Below are 25,383 nucleotides of genomic sequence, written 5' to 3' on the forward strand. Positions count from 1 at the left end.
TATCTAATAGTGGCACATAGTATCACAGTGAGCATTCGTCTCTCTGTCCTGCAACAAGAGGTCATGCTCATTTCAGCGATTTGGATGAAAAGTGGCAGCAGATACACCCACAACTGCTCTCAATAAGCCCCTCCTACACTGGGGTATAAAAGTCCCCTCTAAACAGTGAAAACTTTTCTCAGCCATAACGTCAGATGGGAGCAAGTCTTGTATAGAGTAACAGGGCATTTATATCCTGGCTTAAGAAGATTGTCTGGGGACCACATTCCTTCAGATGGGGAAACATAGATATTGACGGCAGATAAGAGCCATATAGGCCCAGCAAGTCTGCCTGACCTTACCTAACAGTATAAACTTATCTAGTTCGTAGGATAGCCTTATGCTTGTCCCAGGCATTTTTAAAGTCCCCCACAGAACGTTAACAGTACAGTGTACATTATCACTCCTGCATGAAAGTGGTTTGTGCCAGTTGTGAAGCTATGGTGAGAGTCACATGTGCAAGAGCCGGGTGTACTGTGAGATGCAGAGGCGCACAGAAAGCTGTACTGTGAATATACCTGCTGCTGGTGACACCACTGAAGGAGCTAAAGTCAGTAAAGATACAATGCAAACCAGCAGTACACAGTTATCTTGCTGTGTTACTGTAGAAGGAATGTCACTGAAGACCTGACCCGGATAATACAAGCAAATTAAGGCAATGCTTTTCATTAATGGCGCTGATAGTAACATCAGAGCAACTCACCCGAGCAAGATCCTGAAGAAAGCTCTTTAGACTGTCTGCCATTGTCCACTCCTGGACCTTCGCCGACTCCCAAACTATCAACTGCACGGAGAAAGGAAGCCTAGAGGCCCACTAGGTCTCATCATGAACCCCACAGGACCACGACAAAGCCTAAGAGAAGAAACAAAGCTACATCAGCAGCTGCACTAAGTAGTTATGATAAGGCGGTTTCTTGTGCTTTATACACAGCTCACTACCCAGAATGCTTAGCTGTAGTGCTGTGCACTTGGTCTGCTGACTTGCCTGGGATACATAACTTGTCTTACTAGAGATCTTATCTGCACTTCTGATACAGGACAGTTATAACCGAGGGCTGAAATAAATAGCATTTCCTAAATCTACCTGAAATGCATACTTATTGTTCAGATAAAAAGGTGAAGCAATCAGACTGCTAGAATTAATAATATATTTTATTAATAAAATGCTCTAATGTGCTTGCTACTGCTTGTACTGAACTATACGCTTAGCCCCTACAGATGGTGAAACACAATTAAAGTCAGCTACAGACTGGTCATCCACCCCTGCGCTAAACACAGCCATTGACTTGCAGCTATGCACATATGCCGGCCATTACTGGCTGTTTAGCTCAGGACCAGCTGTACATTGGTATTCTGCTTCTGGAGTTAGTTATATGTTCAACCTCTTCTTCTCTAGCATATGCACGTTCTCCGGTATTGTCTCTAGCATACGCACGTTCTCCGGTATCGTCTCTAACATGTTCGCTTCCTCCGGTATTTTCTCTAGTATGCACGTTCTTTGGTATGGTCTCTAGCATGTGCACGCTCTCCGGTATCTTCTCTAGCATGTGCACATTCTCTGGTATTGTCTCTAGGACGTGCACGTTCTCCGGTATCTTCTCTAGCATATGCATGTTCTCTGGTATCGTCTGTAGCATATGCACATTCTCCAGGATCGTCTCCAGCATTTGCACGTTCTCCGGTATTATCTCTAACATATATACGTTCTCTGTTATCTCTAGCATATGCACGTTCTCTGGTATGTTCTCTAGTATAAGTATGTTGTCTGGTATGTTCTCTAGTATAAGTATGTTGTCTGGTTTGTTCTCTAGTATAAGCATGTCCTCTGGTATGTTCTCTAGTATATGTACGTTCTCTGGTATGTTCTCTAGTATAAGCATGTCCTCTGGTATGTTCTCTAGTATAAGCATGTCCTCTGGTATGTTCTCTAGTATAAGCATGTCCTCTGGTATGTTCTCTAGTATATGTACGTTCTCTGGTATGTTCTCTAGTATAAGCATGTCCTCTGGTATGTTCTCTAGTATAAGCATGTCCTCTGGTATGTTCTCTAGTATATGTATGTCCTCTGGTATGTTCTCTAGTATATGTATGTCCTCTGGTATGTTCTCTAGTATATGTATGTCCTCTGGTATGTTCTCTAGTATATGTATGTCCTCTGGTATGTTCTCTAGTATATGTATGTCCTCTGGTATGTTCTCTAGTATATGTATGTCCTCTGGTATGTTCTCTAGTATATGTATGTCCTCTGGTATGTTCTCTAGTATAAGTATGTCCTCTGGTATGTTCTCTAGTATATGTACGTTCTCTGGTATGTTCTCTAGTATAAGTATGTTGTCTGGTATGTTCTCTAGTATATGTATGTCCTCTGGTATGTTCTCTAGTATATGTACGTTCTCTGGTATGTTCTCTAGTATATGTACGTTCTCTGGTATGTTCTCTAGTATAAGTATGTCCTCTGGTATGTTCTCTAGTATAAGTATGTTGTCTGGTTTGTTCTCTAGTATATGTATGTCCTCTGGTATGTTCTCTAGTATATGCACGTTCTCTGGTATGTTGTCTAGTATAAGTATGTTGTCTGGTTTGTTCTCTAGTATATGTATGTCCTCTGGTATGTTCTCTAGTATATGCACGTTCTCTGGTATGTTCTCTAGTATAAGTATGTTGTCTGGTTTGTTCTCTAGTATATGTATGTCCTCTGGTATGTTCTCTAGTATAAGTATGTTGTCTGGTTTGTTCTCTAGTATAAGTATATTCTCTAGTATAAGCATGTTCTCTGGTATGTTCTCTAGTATATGTATGTTCTCTAGTATAAGCATGTTCTCTGGTATGTTCTCTAGTATATGTATGTTCTCTGGTATGTTCTCTAGTATATGTATGTTCTCTGGTATCTTCTCTAGTATAAGTATGTTCTCTGGTATGTTCTCTAGTATAAGTATGTTCTCTAGTATAAGTATGTTCTCTAGTATAAGCATGTTCTCTGGTATGTTCTCTAGTATATGTATGTTCTCTGGTATGTTCTCTAGTATATGTATGTTCTCTGGTATATTCTCTAGTATATGTATGTTCTCTAGTATAAGTATGTTGTCTGGTTTGTTTTCTAGTATAAGTATGTTCTCTGGTATCGCCTGTAGCATATGCACGTTCTCCAGTATGTTATCTAGTATAAGTATGTTCTCTAGTATAAGTATGTTCTCTAGTATAAGCATGTTCTCTAGTATAAGCATGTTCTCTAGTATAAGCATGTTCTCTAGTATAAGCATGTTCTCTGGTATGTTCTTTAGTATATGTATGTTCTCTGGTATGTTCTCTAGTATAAGTATGTTCTCTGGTATGTTCTTTAGTATAAGTATGTTGTCTGGTTTGTTCTCTAGTATAAGTATGTTCTCTGGTATGTTCTCTAGTATAAGTATGTTCTCTAGTATAAGCATGTTCTCTGGTATGTTCTCTGGTAGATTCTCTAGTATATGTATGTCCTCTGGTATGTTCTCTAGTATATGTATGTCCTCTGGTATGTTCTCTAGTATATGTATGTCCTCTGGTATGTTCTCTAGTATATGTATGTCCTCTGGTATGTTCTCTAGTATATGTATGTCCTCTGGTATGTTCTCTAGTATATGTATGTCCTCTGGTATGTTCTCTAGTATATGTATGTCCTCTGGTATGTTCTCTAGTATAAGTATGTTCTCTGGTATGTTCTCTAGTATAAGTATGTTCTCTAGTATAAGTATGTTCTCTAGTATAAGCATGTTCTCTGGTATGTTCTCTAGTATATGTATGTTCTCTGGTATGTTCTCTAGTATATGTATGTTCTCTGGTATGTTCTCTAGTATAAGTATGTTCTCTGGTATAAGTATGTTCTCTAGTATAAGTATGTTCTCTAGTATAAGCATGTTCTCTGGTATGTTCTCTAGTAGATTCTCTAGTATATGTATGTTCTCTAGTATAAGTATGTTGTCTGGTTTGTTTTCTAGTATAAGTATGTTCTCTGGTATCGCCTGTAGCATATGCACGTTCTCCAGTATGTTATCTAGTATATGTATGTTCTCTAGTATATATACATTCTCTGGTATGTTTTCTAGTATAAGTATGTTCTCTGGCATGTGCTCTAGTATAAGTATATTCTCTGGTATGTTCTCTAGTAAATGTACATTCTCTGGTATGTTCTTTAGTATAAGTATGTTCTCTGGTATGTTCTCTAGTATATGTATGTTCTCTGGTATGTTCTATAGTATATGTATGTTCTCTGGTATATGTACGTTCGCTGGTATGTTCTCTAGTATATGTATGTTCTCTGGTATGTTCTATAGTATATGTATGTTCTCTGGTATGTTCTCTAGTATAAGTATGTCCTCTGGTATGTTCTCTAGTATATGTACGTTCTCTGGTATGTTCTCTAGTATATGTACGTTCTCTGGTATGTTCTCTAGTATAAGTATGCTCTCTGGCATGCTCTCTAGTATATGTATGTTCTCTGGTATGTTCTCTAGTATAAGTATGCTCTCTGGCATGCTCTCTAGTATATGTATGTTCTCTGGTATGTTCTCTAGTATAAGTATGCTCTCTGGCATGCTCTCTAGTATAAGTATGTCCTCTGGTATGTTCTATAGTATATGTATGTTCTCTGGTATGTTCTATAGTATATGTATGTTCTCTGGTATGTTCTCTAGTATATGTATGTCCTCTGGTATGTTCTCTAGTATATGTATGTCCTCTGGTATGTTCTCTAGTATATGTATGTCCCCTGGTATGTTCTTTAGTATAAGTATGTTCTCTGGTATGTTCTCTAGTATAAGTATGTTCTCTAGTATAAGTATGTTCTCTAGTATAAGCATGTTCTCTGGTATGTTCTCTAGTATATGTATGTTCTCTGGTATGTTCTCTAGTATATGTATGTTCTCTGGTATGTTCTCTAGTATAAGTATGTTCTCTGGTATAAGTATGTTCTCTAGTATAAGTATGTTCTCTAGTATAAGCATGTTCTCTAGTATAAGCATGTTCTCTGGTATGTTCTCTAGTAGATTCTCTAGTATATGTATGTTCTCTAGTATAAGTATGTTGTCTGGTTTGTTTTCTAGTATAAGTATGTTCTCTGGTATCGCCTGTAGCATATGCACGTTCTCCAGTATGTTATCTAGTATATGTATGTTCTCTAGTATATATACATTCTCTGGTATGTTTTCTAGTATAAGTATGTTCTCTGGCATGTGCTCTAGTATAAGTATATTCTCTGGTATGTTCTCTAGTAAATGTACATTCTCTGGTATGTTCTTTAGTATAAGTATGTTCTCTGGTATGTTCTCTAGTATATGTATGTTCTCTGGTATGTTCTATAGTATATGTATGTTCTCTGGTATATGTACGTTCGCTGGTATGTTCTCTAGTATATGTATGTTCTCTGGTATGTTCTATAGTATATGTATGTTCTCTGGTATGTTCTCTAGTATAAGTATGTCCTCTGGTATGTTCTCTAGTATATGTACGTTCTCTGGTATGTTCTCTAGTATATGTACGTTCTCTGGTATGTTCTCTAGTATAAGTATGCTCTCTGGCATGCTCTCTAGTATATGTATGTTCTCTGGTATGTTCTCTAGTATAAGTATGCTCTCTGGCATGTTCTCTAGTATAAGTATGCTCTCTGGCATGCTCTCTAGTATAAGTATGTCCTCTGGTATGTTCTATAGTATATGTATGTTCTCTGGTATGTTCTATAGTATATGTATGTTCTCTGGTATGTTCTCTAGTATATGCATGTCCTCTGGTATGTTCTCTAGTATATGTATGTCCTCTGGTATGTTCTCTAGTATATGTATGTCCTCTGGTATGTTCTCTAGTATAAGTATGTTCTCTGGTATGTTCTCTAGTATAAGTATGTTCTCTAGTATAAGTATGTTCTCTAGTATAAGCATGTTCTCTGGTATGTTCTCTAGTATATGTATGTTCTCTGGTATGTTCTCTAGTATAAGTATGTTCTCTGGTATAAGTATGTTCTCTAGTATAAGTATGTTCTCTAGTATAAGCATGTTCTCTGGTATGTTCTCTAGTAGATTCTCTAGTATATGTATGTTCTCTAGTATGTTCTCTAGTATATGTATGTTCTCTGGTATGTTCTATAGTATATGTATGTTCTCTGGTATGTTCTATAGTATATGTATGTTCTCTGGTATGTTCTCTAGTATAAGTATGTCCTCTGGTATGTTCTCTAGTATATGTACGTTCTCTGGTATGTTCTCTAGTATATGTACGTTCTCTGGTATGTTCTCTAGTATAAGTATGCTCTCTGGCATGCTCTCTAGTATATGTATGTTCTCTGGTATGTTCTCTAGTATAAGTATGCTCTCTGGCATGCTCTCTAGTATATGTATGTTCTCTGGTATGTTCTCTAGTATAAGTATGCTCTCTGGCATGCTCTCTAGTATAAGTATGTCCTCTGGTATGTTCTATAGTATATGTATGTTCTCTGGTATGTTCTATAGTATATGTATGTTCTCTGGTATGTTCTATAGTATATGTATGTTCTCTGGTATATGTATGTTCTCTAGTATATGTATGTTCTCTGGTATGTTCTATAGTATATGTATGTTCTCTGGTATGTTCTCTAGTATAAGTATGTCCTCTGGTATGTTCTCTAGTATAAGTATCTCCTCTGGTATGTTCTCTAGTATATGTACATTCTCTGGTATGTTCTCTAGTATATGTATGTCCTCTGGTATGTTCTCTAGTATATGTACGTTCTCTGGTATGTTCTCTAGTATATGTACGTTCTCTGGTATGTTCTCTAGTATATGTATGTTCTCTGGTATGTTCTCTAGTATAAGTATGTCCTCTGGTATGTTCTCTAGTATAAGTATGTCCTCTGGTATGTTCTCTAGTATATGTACGTTCTCTGGTATGTTCTCTAGTATAAGTATGTTCTCTGGTATGTTCTCTAGTATATGTATGTCCTCTGGTATGTTCTCTAGTATATGTACGTTCTCTGGTATGTTCTCTAGTATATGTACGTTCTCTGGTATGTTCTCTAGTATATGTATGTTCTCTGGTATGTTCTCTAGTATAAGTATGTCCTCTGGTATGTTCTCTAGTATAAGTATGTCCTCTGGTGTGTTCTCTAGTATATGTACGTTCTCTGGTATGTTCTCTAGTATAAGTATGCTCTCTGGCATGCTCTCTAGTATGAGTAATATGAGGCAGATAGAGGGGTTGTTAATGTAGTCAGAGAATACATTTAGGGGTCCCTACACTAGACCTACACAAGCTATAACCTACACTAGGGCTTGACAAATCTTGGGAGCCAGAAAGTCACAGACAGACCCTAAAATGTAATATATGTCTCCTGAATATAGCTATGTGATACTTTTTCAAAAATGCCTATCAATGAAGTAGAAGTAACATGTTTTGCATTCTTGGACACATCACTACAATTAGGCAGATGTAGATGCTGGTTTACACAGCACTTCTACCGGCTGATATATGCTGCATTCTGAGATTTGTAAATTAGCAGCACATTAATAAATGTACTTTTTACCCACAGAATGTTTTTTCACAATTAGAATTTGAATAAATTATCACATTAAATGAACAAATAAAAGAAACCAGGACTCTTGTGCTTCAATTAATGTATATAAATAATGTATAGCAGCAGAATATGAAGTTTGATGTATCCAATAATTAAAGCCTTTTACAGGTACAGCAAGCGGAGGTTACCATGGTAACCTGCATAATGCGCTGTGCGTCATTTAAGATGATTTCAATTAAGGGTTCTTAAAACTGAATGTGATTGTGGCTGACAATACAGAACACAGAGACAATACACTAATAACAAAATTAAAGTAAACAGTGTGCTCCCTTTAGCAAGACACAATGTTTTTAGGTAAAAAGTGGCTTTATATAATTCCACCAGGGAAACTGGCAGCACTCCCCAGGCCAGAGACCTTTAGATTATTGCTCCTATTGAGAGCTGATCTCTGGGTCACAGATTAAACAGTCACACCTAATGAGAGCTGATCCCTGGGTCACACCTTCAACAATCACATCTAGTGAGAGCTGATCCCTGGGTCACAGATTTAACAATCACACCTAATGAGAGCTGATCCCTGGGTCACACCTTCAACAATCACATCTAGTGAGAGCTGATCCCTGGGTCACAGATTTAACAATCAAATCTAATGAGAGCTGATCCCTGGGTCACAGATTAAACAATCACACCAAATGAGAGCTGATCCCTGGGTCACACCTTAAACCATCACATCTAGTGAGAGCTGATCCCTGGGTCACAGATTTAACAATCAAATCTAATGAGAGCTGATCCCTGGGTCACACCTTCAACAATCACATCTAGTGAGAGCTGATCCCTGGGTCACAGATTTAACAATCAAATCTAATGAGAGCTGATCCCTGGGTCACAGATTAAACAATCACACCTAATGACATCTGATCTCTGGGTCACAGATTAAACAATCAAATCTAATGAGTGCTGATCTCTGGGTCACAGATTAAACAATCACACCAAATGAGAGCTGATCCCTGGGTCACACCTTAAACCATCACATCTATTGAGAGCTGATCTCTGGGTCACAGATTAAACAATCACACCTAATGAGAGCTGATCCCTGTGTCACACCTTAAACAATCACATCTAGTGAGAGCTGATCCCTGGGTCACACCTTAAACAATCACATCTACTGAGAGCTGATCCCTGGGTCACACCTTAAACAATCACATCTAATGAGAGCTGATCCCTCAGTCACACCTAAAACAATCACATCTAGTGAGAGCTGATCCCTGGGTCACAGATTTAACAATCAAATCTAATGAGAGCTGATCCCTGGGTCACACCTTCAACAATCACATCTAGTGAGAGCTGATCCCTGGGTCACAGATTTAACAATCAAATCTAATGAGAGCTGATCCCTGGGTCACAGATTAAACAATCACACCTAATGAGAGCTGATCTCTGGGTCACAGATTAAACAATCAAATCTAATGAGTGCTGATCTCTGTGTCACAGATTAAACAATCACACCAAATGAGAGCTGATCCCTGGGTCACACCTTAAACCATCACATCTATTGAGAGCTGATCTCTGGGTCACAGATTAAACAATCACACCTAATGAGAGCTGATCCCTGGGTCACACCTTAAACAATCACATCTAGTGAAAGCTGATCCCTGGGTCACACCTTAAACAATCACATCTACTGAGAGCTGATACCTGGGTCACACCTTAAACAATCACATCTAATGAGAGCTGATCCCTCAGTCACACCTAAAACAATCACATCTAATGAGAGCTGATCCCTGGGTCACACCTTAAACAATCACATCTAATGAGAGCTGATCTCTGGGTCACACCTAAAACAATCACATCTAATGAGAGCTGATCTCTAGGTCACACCTTAAACCATCACATCTAGTGAGACCTGATCCCTGGGTCACACCTTAAACAATCACATCTAATGAGAGCTGTTCTCTGGGTCACAGATTAAACAATCACATCTAATGAGAGCTGTTCTCTGGGTCACAGATTAAACAATCACATCTAATGAGAGCTGATCTCTGGGTCACACCTAAAACAATCACATCTAGTGAGAGCTGATCCCTGGGTCACACCTAAAACAATCACATCTAGTGAGAGCTGATCCCTGGGTCACACCTTAAACAATCACATCTAATGAGAGCTGATCTCTGGGTCACAGATTAAACAATCACATCTAATGAGAGCTGATCTCTGGGTCACACCTTAAACAATCACATCTAATGAGAGCTGATCTCTGGGTCACAGATTAAACAATCACATCTAATGAGAGCTGATCTCTGGGTCACAGATTAAACAATCACATCTAATGAGAGCTGATCTCTGGGTCACACCTTAAACAATCACACCTAATGAGAGCTGATCCCTGGGTCACACCTTAAACAATCACATCTAATGAGAGCTGTTCTCTGGGTCACAGATTAAACAATCACATCTAATGAGAGCTGATCCCTGGGTCACACTTTAAACAATCACATCTAATGAGAGCTGTTCTCTGGGTCACAGATTAAACAATCACATCTAATGAGAGCTGATCTGGGTCACACCTTAAACAATCACATCTAATGAGAGCTGTTCTCTGGGTCACAGATTAAACAATCACACCTAATGAGAGCTGTTCTCTGGGTCACATCTTAAACAATCACATCTAATGAGAGCTGATCTCTGGGTCACACCTAAAACAATCACATCTAATGAGAGCTGATCTCTGGGTCACACCTAAAACAATCACATCTAATGAGAGCTGATCCCTGGGTCACAGATTTAACAATCAAATCTAATGAGAGCTGATCCCTGGGTCACAGATTAAACAATCACACCTAATGAGAGCTGATCTCTGGGTCACAAATTTAACAATCAAATCTAATGAGTGCTGATCTCTGTGTCACAGATTAAACAATCACACCAAATGAGAGCTGATCCCTGGGTCACACCTTAAACCATCACATCTATTGAGAGCTGATCTCTGGGTCACAGATTAAACAATCACATCTAGTGAGAGCTGATCCCTGGGTCACACCTTAAACAATCACATCTACTGAGAGCTGATACCTGGGTCACACCTTAAACAATCACATCTAATGAGAGCTGATCCCTCAGTCACACCTAAAACAATCACATCTAATGAGAGCTGATCCCTGGGTCACACCTTAAACAATCACATCTAATGAGAGCTGATCTCTGGGTCACACCTAAAACAATCACATCTAATGAGAGCTGATCTCTAGGTCACACCTTAAACCATCACATCTAGTGAGACCTGATCCCTGGGTCACACCTTAAACAATCACATCTAATGAGAGCTGTTCTTTGGGTCACAGATTAAACAATCACATCTAATGAGAGCTGATCTTTGGGTCACACCTAAAACAATCACATCTAGTGAGAGCTGATCCCTGGGTCACACCTAAAACAATCACATCTAGTGAGAGCTGATCCCTGGGTCACAGATTAAACAATCAAATCTAATGAGAGCTGATCTCTGGGTCACACCTTAAACAATCACATCTAATGAGAGCTGATCTCTGGGTCACAGATTAAACAATCACATCTAATGAGAGCTGATCTCTGGGTCACACCTTAAACAATCACATCTAATGAGAGCTGATCCCTGGGTCACACCTTAAACAATCACATCTAATAAGAGCTAATCTCTAGGTCACACCTAAAACAATCATATCTAATGAGAGCTGATCTGGGTCATAGATTAAACAATCACACCTAATGAGAGCTGATCTCTGGGTCACACCTTAAACAATCACATCTAGTGAGAGCTGATCCCTGGGTCACAGATTAAACAATCACATCTAATGAGAGCTGATCTCTGGGTCACACCTTAAACAATCACATCTAATAAGAGCTGTTCTTTGGGTCACAGATTAAACAATCACATCTAATGAGAGCTGATCTCTGGGTCACACCTTAAACAATCACACCTAATGAGAGCTGATCCCTGGGTCACACCTTAAACAATCACATCTAATGAGAGCTGTTCTCTGGGTCACAGATTAAACAATCACATCTAATGAGAGCTGATCCCTGGGTCACACCTTAAACAATCACATCTAATGAGAGCTGTTCTCTGGGTCACAGATTAAACAATAACATCTAATGAGAGCTGATCTGGGTCACACCTTAAACAATCACATCTAATGAGAGCTGTTCTCTGGGTCACAGATTAAACAATCACACCTAATGAGAGCTGTTCTCTGGGTCACATCTTAAACAATCACATCTAATGAGAGCTGTTCTCTGGATCACACCTAAAACAATCACATCTAATGAGAGCTGTTCTCTGGATCACACCTAAAACAATCACACCTAATGAGAGCTGTTCTCTGGATCACACCTAAAACAATCCCACCTAATGAGAGCTGTTCTCTGGGTCACATATTAAACAATCACATCTAATGAGAGCTGTTCTCTGGGTCACATCTTAAACAATCACATCTAATAAGAGCTGATCTCTAGGTCACACCTTAAACAATCACATCTAATGAGAGCTGATCTCTGGGTCACACCTAAAACAATCACATCTAATGAGAGCTGATCTCTGGGTCACACCTTAAACAATCACATCTAATGAGAGCTGATCTCTGGGTCACACCTTAAACAATCACATCTAATGAGAGCTGATCCCTGGGTCACACCTTAAACAATCACATCTAATGAGAGCTGTTCTCTGGGTCACAGATTAAACAATCACATCTAATGAGAGCTGATCCCTGGGTCACACCTTAAACAATCACATCTAATGAGAGCTGTTCTCTGGGTCACAGATTAAACAATAACATCTAATGAGAGCTGATCTGGGTCACACCTTAAACAATCACATCTAATGAGAGCTGTTCTCTGGGTCACAGATTAAACAATCACACCTAATGAGAGCTGTTCTCTGGGTCACATCTTAAACAATCACATCTAATGAGAGCTGTTCTCTGGATCACACCTAAAACAATCACATCTAATGAGAGCTGTTCTCTGGATCACACCTAAAACAATCACACCTAATGAGAGCTGTTCTCTGGATCACACCTAAAACAATCCCACCTAATGAGAGCTGTTCTCTGGGTCACATATTAAACAATCACATCTAATGAGAGCTGTTCTCTGGGTCACATCTTAAACAATCACATCTAATAAGAGCTGATCTCTAGGTCACACCTTAAACAATCACATCTAATGAGAGCTGATCTCTGGGTCACACCTAAAACAATCACATCTAATGAGAGCTGATCTCTGGGTCACACCTTAAACAATCACATCTAATGAGAGCTGATCTCTGGGTCACACCTTAAACAATCACATCTAATGAGAGCTGATCCCTGGGTCACACCTTAAACAATCACATTTAATGAGAGTGGATCCCTGGGTCACACCTTAAACAATCACATCTAATGAGAGCTGATCTCTGGGTCACACCTTAAACAATCACATCTAATGAGAGCTGATCCCTGGGTCACACCTTAAACAATCACACCTAATGAGAGCTGTTCTCTGGGTCACACCTTAAACAATCACATCTAATGAGAGCTGATCTCTGGGTCATACCTAAAACAATCGCATCTAATGAGAGCTGATCCCTGGGTCACAGATTAAACAATTACATCTAATGAGAGCTGATCTCTGGATCACACCTTAAACAATCACACCTAATGAGAGCTGTTCTCTGGGTCACAGATTAAACAATCACATCTAATGAGAGCTGTTCTCTGGGTCACAGATTAAACAATCACACCTAATGAGAGCTGTTCTCTGGGTCACATCTTAAACAATCACATCTAATAAGAGCTGATCTCTAGGTCACACCTTAAACAATCACATCTAATGAGAGCTGTTCTCTGGGTCACATATTAAACAATCACATTTAATAAGAGCTGATCTCTGGATCACACCTTAAACAATCACATCTAATGAGAGCTGTTCTCTGGGTCACAGATTAAACAATCACATCTAATAAGAGCTGATCTCTGGGTCACAGATTAAACAATCACATCTAATGAGAGCTGTTCTCTGGGTCACACCTTAAACAATCACACCTAAATAAAAGCTGATCCCTGGGTCACAGATTAAAAAATGACATCTAATTTGAGCTGATCCCTGGGTCACAGATTAAATTATCATATCTAATGAGATCTGATCTCTGGTTTACACCTTAAACAATCACATCTAATGAGAGTCGATATCTAGGTCACACCGTAAACAATCACACCTAATGAGAGCTGATCCCTGGGTCACACCTTAAACAATGACATCTAATGAGAGCTGATCCCTGGGTCACAGATTAAATTATCACATCTAATGAGATCTGATCTCTGGTTTACACCATAAACAACCACATCTAATGAGAGTCGATATCTAGGTCACACCTTAAACAATCACACCTAATGAGAGCTGATCTCTGGGTCACACCTTAAAGGGACACTGAACCCAATTTTTTTCTTTTGTGATTCAGATAGAGCATTGAATTTTAATCAACTTTCTAATTTACTCCCATTATCAATTTTTCTTTGTTCTCTTGCTATCTTTATTTGAAATAAAAGCCATCTAAGCATTTGGGTTAAGAACTCTGGACAGCACTTTGATTGGTGGATGGATTTTTTCCACCAGTCAGCAAGGACAACCTAGGTTGTTCACCAAAATGGGCCGGCATCTAAACTTAGATTCTTGTATTTCAAATAAAGATACCAAGAGAATAAAGAAAATTTGATAATAGGAGTAAATTAGAAAGTTGCTTAAAAATTCATGCTCTATCTGAATCACAAAAGAAAAATTTTGGGTTCAGTGTCCCTTTAAACAATCACATCTAGTGAGAGCTGATCTCTGGATCACACCTAAAACAATCACATCTAATGAGAGCTGTTCTCTGGATCACACCTAAAACAATCACACCTAATGAGAGCTGTTCTCTGGGTCACATCTTAAACAATCACATCTAATGAGAGCTGTTCTCTGGGTCACAGATTAAACAATCACATCTAATGAGAGCTGATCTCTGGGTCACACCTTAAACAATCACATCTAGTGAGAGCTGATCCCTGGGTCACAGATTAAACTATCACATCTAATAAAAGATGATCCCTGGGTCACAGATTAAACAATCACATCTAATGAGAGCTGTTCTCTGGGCCACAGATTAAACAATCACATCTAATGAGAGCTGATCTCTGGGTCACACCTTAAACAATCACATCTAGTGAGAGCTGATCCCTGGGTCACAGATTAAACTATCACATTTAATGAGAGCTGATGCCTGAGTCACAGATTAAACAATCACATCTAATGAGAGCTGTTCTCTGGATCACACCTAAAACAATCGCATCTAACGAGAGCTGTTCTCTGGATCACACCTAAAACAATCACATCTAATGAGAGCTGTTCTCTGGATCACACCTAAAACAATCACACCTAATGAGAGCTGTTCTCTGGATCACAACTAAAACAATCCCACCTAATGAGAGCTGTTCTCTGGGTCACATCTTAAACAATCACACCTAATGAGAGCTGTTCTCTGGATCACACCTAAAACAATCACATCTAATGAGAGCTGTTCTCTGGATCACACCTAAAACAATCACATCTAATGAGAGCTGTTCTCTGGATCACACCTAAAACAATCACATCTAATGAGAGCTGTTCTCTGGATCACACCTAAAACAATCACACCTAATGAGAGCTGTTCTCTGGGTCACATCTTAAACAATCACATCTAATGAGAGCTGTTCTCTGGGTCACAGATTAAACAATCACATCTAATGAGAGCTGATCTCTGGGTCACACCTTAAACAATCACATCTAGTGAGAGCTGATCCCTGGGTCACAGATTAAACTATCACATCTAATAAAAGATGATCCCTGGGTCACAGATTAAACAATCACATCTAATGAGATCTGTTCTCTGGGTCACAGATTAAACAAACACACCTATTGAGATCTTATCTCTGGATCACACCTTAAACAATCACATCTAATGAGAGCTGATCTCTGGTTCACACTGTAAACAATCACACCTACCGAGAGCTGTTCTCTGGTTCACACCGTAAACAATCACACCTACCGAGAGCTGTTCTCTGGTTCTGATTGGTGGATGGATTTTTTCTACCAGTCAGCAAGGACAACCTAGGTTGTTCACCAAAATGGGCCGGCATCTAAACTTAGATTCTTGTATTTCAAATAAAGATACCAAGAGAATAAAGAAAATTTGATAATAGGAGTAAATTAGAAAGTTGCTTAAAAATTCATGCTCTATCTGAATCACAAAAGAAAAATTTTGGGTTCAGTGTCCCTTTAAACAATCACATCTAGTGAGAGCTGATCTCTGGGTCACAGATTAAACAATCAAATCTAATGAGAGCTGATCCCTGGGTCACAGATTACACAATCACATCTAATGAGAGCTGATCTCTGGGTCACAGATTTAACAATCACACCTAATGAGAGCTGATCTCTGGGTCACAGATTAAACAATCACATCTAATGAGAGCTGATCTCTGGGTCACAGATTAAACAATCACATCTAATGAGAGCTGATCCCTGGGTCACAGATTAAACAATCACACCTAATGAGAGCTGATCCCTGGGTCACACCTTAAACAATCACATCTAGTGAGAGCTGATCCCTGGGTCACACCTTAAACAATCATATCTAGTGAGAGCTGATCCCTGGGTCACAGATTAAACAATCACATTTAATGAGAGCTGATGCCTGAGTCACAGATTAAACAATCACATCTAATGAGAGCTGTTCTCTGGATCACACCTAAAACATTCGCATCTAATGAGAGCTGTTCTCTGGATCACACCTAAAACAATCCCATCTAATGAGAGCTGTTCTCTGGATCACACCTAAAACAATCACACCTAATGAGAGCTGTTCTCTGGATCACACCTAAAACAATCCCACCTAATGAGAGCTGTTCTCTGGGTCACTTCTTAAACAATCCCACCTAATGAGAGCTGTTCTCTGGATCACACCTAAAACAATCACATCTAATGAGAGCTGTTCTCTGGATCACACCTAAAACAATCACATCTAATGAGAGCTGTTCTCTGGATCACACCTAAAACAATCACATCTAATGAGAGCTGTTCTCTGGATCACACCTAAAACAATCACACCTAATGAGAGCTGTTCTCTGGATCACACCTAAAACAATCACACCTAATGAGAGCTGTTCTCTGGGTCACATCTTAAACAATCACATCTAATGAGAGCTGTTCTCTGGGTCACAGATTAAACAATCACATCTAATGAGAGCTGATCTCTGGGTCACACCTTAAACAATCACATCTAGTGAGAGCTGATCCCTGGGTCACAGATTAAACTATCACATCTAATAAAAGATGATCCCTGGGTCACAGATTAAACAATCACATCTAATGAGAGCTGTTCTCTGGGTCACAGATTAAACAATCACATCTAATGAGAGCTGATCTCTGGGTCACACCTTAAACAATCACATCTAGTGAGAGCTGATCCCTGGGTCACAGATTAAACTATCACATTTAATGAGAGCTGATGCCTGAGTCACAGATTAAACAATCACATCTAATGAGAGCTGTTCTCTGGATCACACCTAAAACAATCGCATCTAATGAGAGCTGTTCTCTGGATCACACCTAAAACAATCACATCTAATGAGAGCTGTTCTCTGGATCACACCTAAAACAATCACACCTAATGAGAGCTGTTCTCTGGATCACACCTATAACAATCCCACCTAATGAGAGCTGTTCTCTGGGTCACATCTTAAACAATCACACCTAATGAGAGCTGTTCTCTGGATCACACCTAAAACAATCACATCTAATGAGAGCTGTTCTCTGGATCACACCTAAAACAATCACATCTAATGAGAGCTGTTCTCTGGATCACACCTAAAACAATCACACCTAATGAGAGCTGTTCTCTGGATCACACCTATAACAATCCCACCTAATGAGAGCTGTTCTCTGGGTCACATCTTAAACAATCACACCTAATGAGAGCTGTTCTCTGGATCACACCTAAAACAATCACATCTAATGAGAGCTGTTCTCTGGATCACACCTAAAACAATCACATCTAATGAGAGCTGTTCTCTGGATCACACCTAAAACAATCACATCTAATGAGAGCTGTTCTCTGGGTCACATCTTAAACAATCACATCTAATGAGAGCTGATCTCTGGGTCACAGATTAAACAATCACATCTAATGAGAGCTGATCTCTGGGTCACACCTTAAACAATCACATCTAGTGAGAGCTGATCCCTGGGTCACAGATTAAACTATCACATCTAATAAAAGATGATCCCTGGGTCACAGATTAAACAATCACATCTAATGAGATCTGTTCTCTGGGTCACAGATTAAACAAACACACCTATTGAGATCTTATCTCTGGATCACACCTTAAACAATCACATCTAATGAGAGCTGATCTCTGGTTCACACTGTAAACAATCACACCTACCGAGAGCTGTTCTCTGGTTCACACCGTAAACAATCACACCTACCGAGAGCTGTTCTCTGGTTCACGCCGTAAACAATCACACCTACCGAGAGCTGTTCTCTGGTTCACACCGTAAACAATCACACCTACTGAGAGCTGTTCTCTGGTTCACACCGTAACCAAACAATCACACCTACTGAGATCTGTTCTCTGGTTCACACCGTAAACAATCACACCTAAATAAAAGCTGATCCCTGGGTCACAGATTAAACAATCACATCTAATGAGAGCTGATCCCTGGGTCACAGATTAAATTATCACATCTAATGAGATCTGATCTCTGGTTTACACCTTAAACAATAACATCTAATGAGAGCTGATATCTGGGTCACACCTTAAACAATCACACCTAATGAGAGCTGATCCCTGGGTCACAGATTAAACAATCACACCTAATGAGATCTTATCTCTGGATCACACCTAATGAGAGCTATTCTATGGGTCACAGATTAAACAATCATATCTAGTGAGAGCTGATCTCTGGGTCACACCTTAAACTATCACACCTAATGAGAGCTGTTTTCTGGGCCACACATTAAATGATTATACCTAGGCCCCGATATTCAAAACATTGACAGACCGACGAGACTGTTTTAACTGGCCTAGCAGTCTGTTGGTCTATCAAGATTTTCAAAGAAAAGGAGTGTGGCCAAGCAGTGCAAGCGAGTGGCAATGTCTCTCCCATAGAAGTTAATGGGAGCGTGATGTCACGACCAGCATTGCCGCTAGTCTACATTTTGCTGTGGCCAGATGGGGGCCCTATTTGAAGTGGGCCTACACAGTGCAGACAGTGTGCTCACTGAAACTAAAAATTGTTTCCAAATATTGGCGGCGGGATATAAGTTTTACTACACCTACACTAACTACCTCAGGCAATGTAGTATCGACAGCTGATGAGACAAACATGGCCACTACCTTTCTCGCAACCTGCACTTCGGAACATATCACATTGGTGAAAATTTGTCAGAATCAAAGTGCAGCCTAATCCCACTAGCTCGCCCCACTAACTGTCCCTGAATGCCTATACCTACGTCACATCTAAGCTACACTCCCACTGCTCCAACTCGCTATATCAGAGCTAACCTACACGTCGTCCTCTGCACTGCACAGCTAACTCTCTCTGACCGCCTACACCTACATCACGCCTAACCTACACTCCCATGGAACACCCAGCTAAGTCCCTAATACTGCTTACACTTACGTAATGTCTAACCTACACTTCCCTGGAATGCCCCACCTAACTCCTAAATTCTGCCTACTGTCAGAAAAATACCTTGCATATAATAAACTATACTAAATAGTAATCCTCCCCATTATAACTATAGGAGCTATGGCACTAAAATGATAAACAATGTTTAACCCTTTGAGTGCTAATGACGGCTCTGAGCCGTCACAGAGTTTCTCACTCTGGTGCTAATGACAGCTCAGAGCCGTCATGAGCACTCTCCCACCTTGAGGGAGATCTGGGGGCTCCTTACTGCTGCTACCCTGGCGATCGTGCCTGTAGAGTAACAAGCATCGCCGGGGCTTCACGTGATGTGCGGTGACGTCACGTGCAATTACGTGATGACGTCACCGCACAACTTTATTTATACTTAACAATGTTAAGTATAGGAGGGGGGGGCATGCTGCTTAGAAGCCTGTATCTAAGGCATCTAAGCAGCTACAGACCCCCAAGACCCACTGCTGGAAAGGTAATCGCCTAACCTTTCCAACAGTGTAAGTCTTGGGGGTCTGTAAAAGAAAATATTAGCACCCAGGTGGGAAATGGCTTAGCAGCCAAAGGGTTAAATGATGCGTCACAGAGATGCACTAAAATGCCTGCTGCTGACCTCTGGAGGGCCGGCAAAACCGTGACTGCCTAGCTGGGCTCCTGGAACTGATCGCCAGACCGGAAATTAAGCGCATCTTAAAGGGATGCCGATTGAGCAGGGGATCAAGTTGCCCTTTTAGTATGTTGTTGGCAATCCGATGAGCCACCTAGAGATACCATTTGTTTGGGGGTGCTACCGTCTGTGAAAAATGAGGGAACGGAACTGAAGTGTACAACATTCCACCTTGAAGGTAGCACCCCCAAACAAGTGGTATCCCCAGGTGCCTCATCAAATTGCCAACAACATACTAAAAGGACGACTTGATCCCCTGAACCCTGCTCGATTGGCACCCCCCTTTTAAGATATGCCGGGACTCAATTCTTGTCTGGCATTCCAGGAGGCCAGCAAGGTTTTACCACATCTCCTTGACAAAATATGCACGTACAATGTAGATTATTTAACGTATTGTAGATATCTTAAAAGGGATTGTTGCTTGCTATTACTTCAAACACAAATATATAATTGAAAATATATGTTTAAATTAATAGAAAGCATCATTAAATACATTTTAATCTATAGATATATACAATGCTTTAAACAATATGCATATCATTTAAACATTGTCCCCTAAATTGCCATAACCTAATACTAACTGTAGAAGCTAAGGCCCTACACATATTCAATATTTAAAACGATGCATTGTTATGTAGAATGCATATTATTTAAATAGTTTAATATAAATTAAAATGTAATGTTGCTTGTTGTGTTTATTATTTGCTATTAAAGACAGTCACCTAGATTACAAGTTTTTTCATTCCGGTTTTAATGCTGAAAAAATTGTAATTTCAGCGTTAAAACAGCCCAGAAGCTATTACAAGTCTTGTCGGTATAGCTGTAACGCAAGCCTTTTAGCCTGTAACGCAACGTCAGTCCCGCACTCGTAAAAATTAAGTTTTTTTCATGGGACTTCCATAGTGCAGCTATTACGAGTTTTGCGGTGAGGCTAAAATGCTTGCGTTCCAGCCTATACCGACAAGATCCGTTTCCCAATCTGAGAGCAGTAGTTATGAGTTTTATGCAACAAAACTGTTACATAAAACTCATAACTAAACTGTTACAAAGTACACCAAACACCCATAAACTACCTATTAACCCCTAAACCGAGGCCCTCCTGCATCGCAAACACTATATTAAACGTATTTACCCCTAATCTGCCGCTCCCGACATCGCCACCACTAATACAATTTATTAACCCCTATTCCGCCGCTCCCTGACATCGACGCTGCTATACTAAAGTTATCAACCCCTATTCCCCTGCACCCCAACATTGCCCACATATAAATATAGCCCACATATAAATATAAAGATATTAACACCTATTCCGCCGCTCCCCACCACTGCTGCCACTATAATAAACCTATTAAACCCTAAACCGCAAGCCCCCCACAACGAAATATACTAAATTAAACTATTAACCCCTAAACCGAAAGCCCCCCACATTGCAATAAAGTAATGTAAACTAGTAACCCCTAAACCTAACGCCCCCTAACGTTATATTAAAATTACAATTTCCCTATCTTAAATTAAATTAAAACTTAACTGTCAAATAAAATAAAAAACTAAGTTTAAACTAGCAATTAAACTAAAATTAAACTAACTACCAATTAAAGAAAACTAAAATACACATAAAAAAAATCCTAACACTACTATAAAAATTACAAAATATCTAATTACAAAAAATAAAAAATACTAAATTTCAAAAAATAATAAATGAAATTATCACAAATAAAAAAGAATTACACCTAATCTAATAGCCCTATAAAATAAAAAAGCCCACCCAAAATTAAAAAAAAACCATAGCCTACAATAAACTACCAATAGCCCTTAAAAGTGCATTTTGTAGGGCATTGCCCAAAGTTAAACTGCTCTTTTGCCTGTAAAAAAACACAAAGACCCTCCAACAGTAAAACCTACCACCAAACCAACCCCCCAAAATAAAAAAAACTAACAAAAACCTAAACTACCCATTGCCCTGAAAAGGGCATTTGTATGGGCATTGCCCTCAAAAGGGCATTTAGCTCTTTTAAGAAAAGCTTAAAACCCTAAACTAAAAAAAAAAAACACCCAAAAAAGTTTAAAAAATCCTAACACTAACCCCTGAAGATCCACTTACAGTTCCTGAAGTGCGGACATCCAGGCGGTGAGAGGTCTTCATCCAGGCGGCTCCATCTTCATCCATCGTGGGACCGGCATCGTTTTCATCCCTGCGGAGGCGGAGCAGTCGATGCGCGGAGGCAGAGGTTCAGGCGAAGGTTCAAGGCGGAGGTCCAGGCGAAGGTCCAAGGTGGAGGTCCATCGATCCGACATGGAGGTCCTCTTCATGCGATCGTCTGCCGCACACTGAGGATTGAAATGCAAGGTACCCCTTTTATACTGGGGGTACCATTGCATTCCTATTGGCTGAAATTTTTTGAATCGGCCAATAGGAATTAGGCCTGCTAAAATCCTATTGGATGTTCAAATCAGCCAATAGTATTTAAAGGGACACTGAACCCAATGAGAGCTGCTTAAAGGGACACTGAACCCAAATCTTCTTTCATGATTCAGATAGAGCATGAAAGTTTAAGCAACTTTCTAATTTACTCCTATTATCAATTTTTCTTCGTTCTCTTGCTATCTTTATTTGAAAAAGATAATATCTAAGCTTTTTTTTTGGTTCAGACTTCTGAGCAGCACTTTTTTATTGGTGGATGAATTTATCCACCAATCAGCAAGAACAACCCAGGTTGTTCACCAAAAATGGGCCGGCATCTAAACTTACATTCTTGCATTTCAAATAAATATACCAAGAGAATGAAGAAAATTTGATAATAGAAGTAAATTAGAAAGTTGCTTAAAATGTCATGCTCTATCTGAATCACGAAAGAAAAATTTTGGGTTCAGTGTCCCTTTAAGCAGCTCTCATTCTATTGGCTGATTCGAATCAGTGTGGCGGACGATCACATGAAGAGGACCTCCACGTCGGATCGATGGACCTCCCCCCGGACCTCCGCCTCCGTGCATCGCCGCTCCGCCTCCGTAGGGATGAAAAAGATGCCGGTCCCGCGATGGATGAAGATGGAGCCGCCGGGATGAAGATGGTTCAAGCGGGACCTCAACAACTGTGAGTACCTAAAGAGGGGTTAGTGTTAGGTTTTTTTTAAAGTTTTTTTGGGGTGGGTTTTTTTTTAGATTAGGGTGGGCACTCTTAAAAGAGCTGAATGACCTTTTAAGGGCAGCAAAGGAGCTGAATGCCCTTTTCAGGGCAATTCCCATACAAATGCCATTTTCAGTGCAATGGGTAGATTAGGTTTTTTAGATTTTTTTTTATTTTGTGGGTTTGGGGGGGTGGGGGGCTGTAATGTTAGTGGGTCTTTTTATTTTTTTCAGAAAAAGAGCTGATATCTTTAGGGCAATGCCCTACAAAAGGCCCCTTTAAGGGCTATTGGTAGTTCATTCTAGATTAGGTTTCTTTTATTTTGGGGTGGTTTTTTTTTTTTTTTAAATGGGTATTAGAATAGGAATAATTTTATTATTTTGGATAATTTGTTATTTTGTGTAAAAAAAAATTTCATTTTGGGGTGGGTTTTTATTTTTAGATTAGGGGTTGGGCATTTCATAAAAGAGCTGAATGCCCTTTTAAGGACAGGAAAAAGAGCTGAATGCCCTTTTAAGGGCAATACCCATACAAATGCCCTTTTCAGGGCAATGGGTAGATTAGGTTTTACTTTATTTTTATTTTGTGGGTTTGGGGGGTTGTATACTGTTAGGGGGGTGTTTGTTTTTCTTTTGTAGGAAAAGAGCTGTTGTTATCTTTAGGGCAATGCCCTACAAAAAGCCCTTTTAAATTAAGGGCCCTTGGTAGTTTATTATAGATTATGTTTTTTTATTATTCGAGTAGGAATAATTTTTATTATTTTGGATAATTTAGTTTGTTATTTTTTGTAATGGTAGGTTTTTTATTTTTTGTAATTTTAGTGTTTTTTATTTTTTGTAATGTTAGGTTAGAGTGTAAGGCAGCTTAGGTTTTATTTCCCAAGTAAGTTTGTATTTATTTTAACTAGGTAGTTAGTAAATAGTTAATAACTATTTACTAACTAGTCTACCTAGTTAAAATAAATACAAGCTTACCTGTGAAATAAAAATAAAACCTAAGCTAGCTACAATATAACTATTAGTTAGCTATCTTAGGTTTTATTTTACAGGTAAGTATGTATTTAGTTTTAAATAGGTATTATTTAGTTAAAGGGACACTGAACCCAATTTTTTTCTATCGTGATTCAGAAAGAGCATGCTATTTTAAGCAACTTTCTAATTTATTCCTATTATCAAATTATTTTCATTCTCTTGGTATCTTTATTTGAAATGCAAGAATGTAAGTTTAGATGCCGGCCCATTTTTGGTGAACACACTGTGTTGTTCTTGCTGATTGGTGGGTAAATTCATCTACCAATAAACAGGTGCTTTCCATGGTTCTGAACCAGAAAAATAGCTTAGATGCCTTCTTTTTCAAATAAAGAAAGCAAGAGAACGAAGAAAAATTGATAATAGGAGTAAATTAGAAAGTTGTTAAAAATCACATGTTCTATCTGAATCACGAAAGAAAAAATTTGGGTTCAGTGTCCCTTTAATAATTATAACTTTAATTTAGCTCTATTTTAATTACGTTAAAGTTAGGGGGTGTTAGGGTTAGGGTTAGGTTTAGGGGTTAATAGTTTAATTTAGGTTGTTGCGATGTGGGGGGCTGGCAGTTTAGGGGTTAATAGGTTTATTTAGTGATGTGGGAGGCCAGAGGTTTAATACTTTAGTATAGTGGTGGTGATATCAGGAGTGGCAGATTAGGGGTTAATAGATTTATTTAGGTGGCGGCGATATCGGGAGCGGCAGATTATCATTATGTAGGTATCAGAGATGTTGGGGGCAGTAGATTAGGGGAGTTTAGACTTATGGTTTCTGTTAGGGTGTTAGGTTTAAAAGTTTCTTTTTTTCCCCCATAGACATCAATGGGGCTGTGTTACGGAGCTTTTCATTCCGCGATCGCAGGTGTTAGGTTTTTTTCGAACCCGCTCTCCCCATTGATGTCTATGGGGAAAGCGTGCACGAGCACATCAAAACAGCGCTTGTATTTTGTGCGGTATGGAGCTCAACGCAACCATATCGCACGTACAAGCCGCCTGTTTCAAAACTTGTAATGGCTGCGCAATAGAGGGTGAAACAACGCAACTTTTGTTGCTTTGGTTAAATTCCCCATAGCGCGCATAACTCGTAATCTACCTGAGTATAATTAACATGCAAGTCTGTCGAAAGAACTGAAATAAGGGGGCAGTCTGCAGAGGCTTAGAAACAAGGTAATCACAGAAGTATAATGTGTATTAGTATAACAGTGTTGGTTATGCAAAACTGGGGAGAGGGTAATAAAGGGATTATCTATCTTTTTAAACAATAACAATTCTGGAGTAGACTGTCC

At 39.3% G+C, this 25,383-nt stretch overlaps 1 protein-coding gene across 1 annotated transcript in view; it reads right to left on the reverse strand.

Annotated features, from left to right (window-relative positions):
- The window catches only part of LOC128639185 (etoposide-induced protein 2.4 homolog), an 86,153-nt gene that overhangs the window by 53,847 nt on the left and 6,923 nt on the right, over window positions 1-25,383 (reverse strand). The window contains 1 exon segment of the mRNA XM_053691412.1: window positions 743-892. Within this exon segment, the coding sequence (XP_053547387.1) occupies window positions 743-784 (42 nt within the window). The 5' untranslated portion in view covers window positions 785-892.

This window comes from Bombina bombina, chromosome 8 (assembly GCF_027579735.1).
Source record: "Bombina bombina isolate aBomBom1 chromosome 8, aBomBom1.pri, whole genome shotgun sequence".
Classification (NCBI taxonomy): domain Eukaryota; kingdom Metazoa; phylum Chordata; class Amphibia; order Anura; family Bombinatoridae; genus Bombina; species Bombina bombina.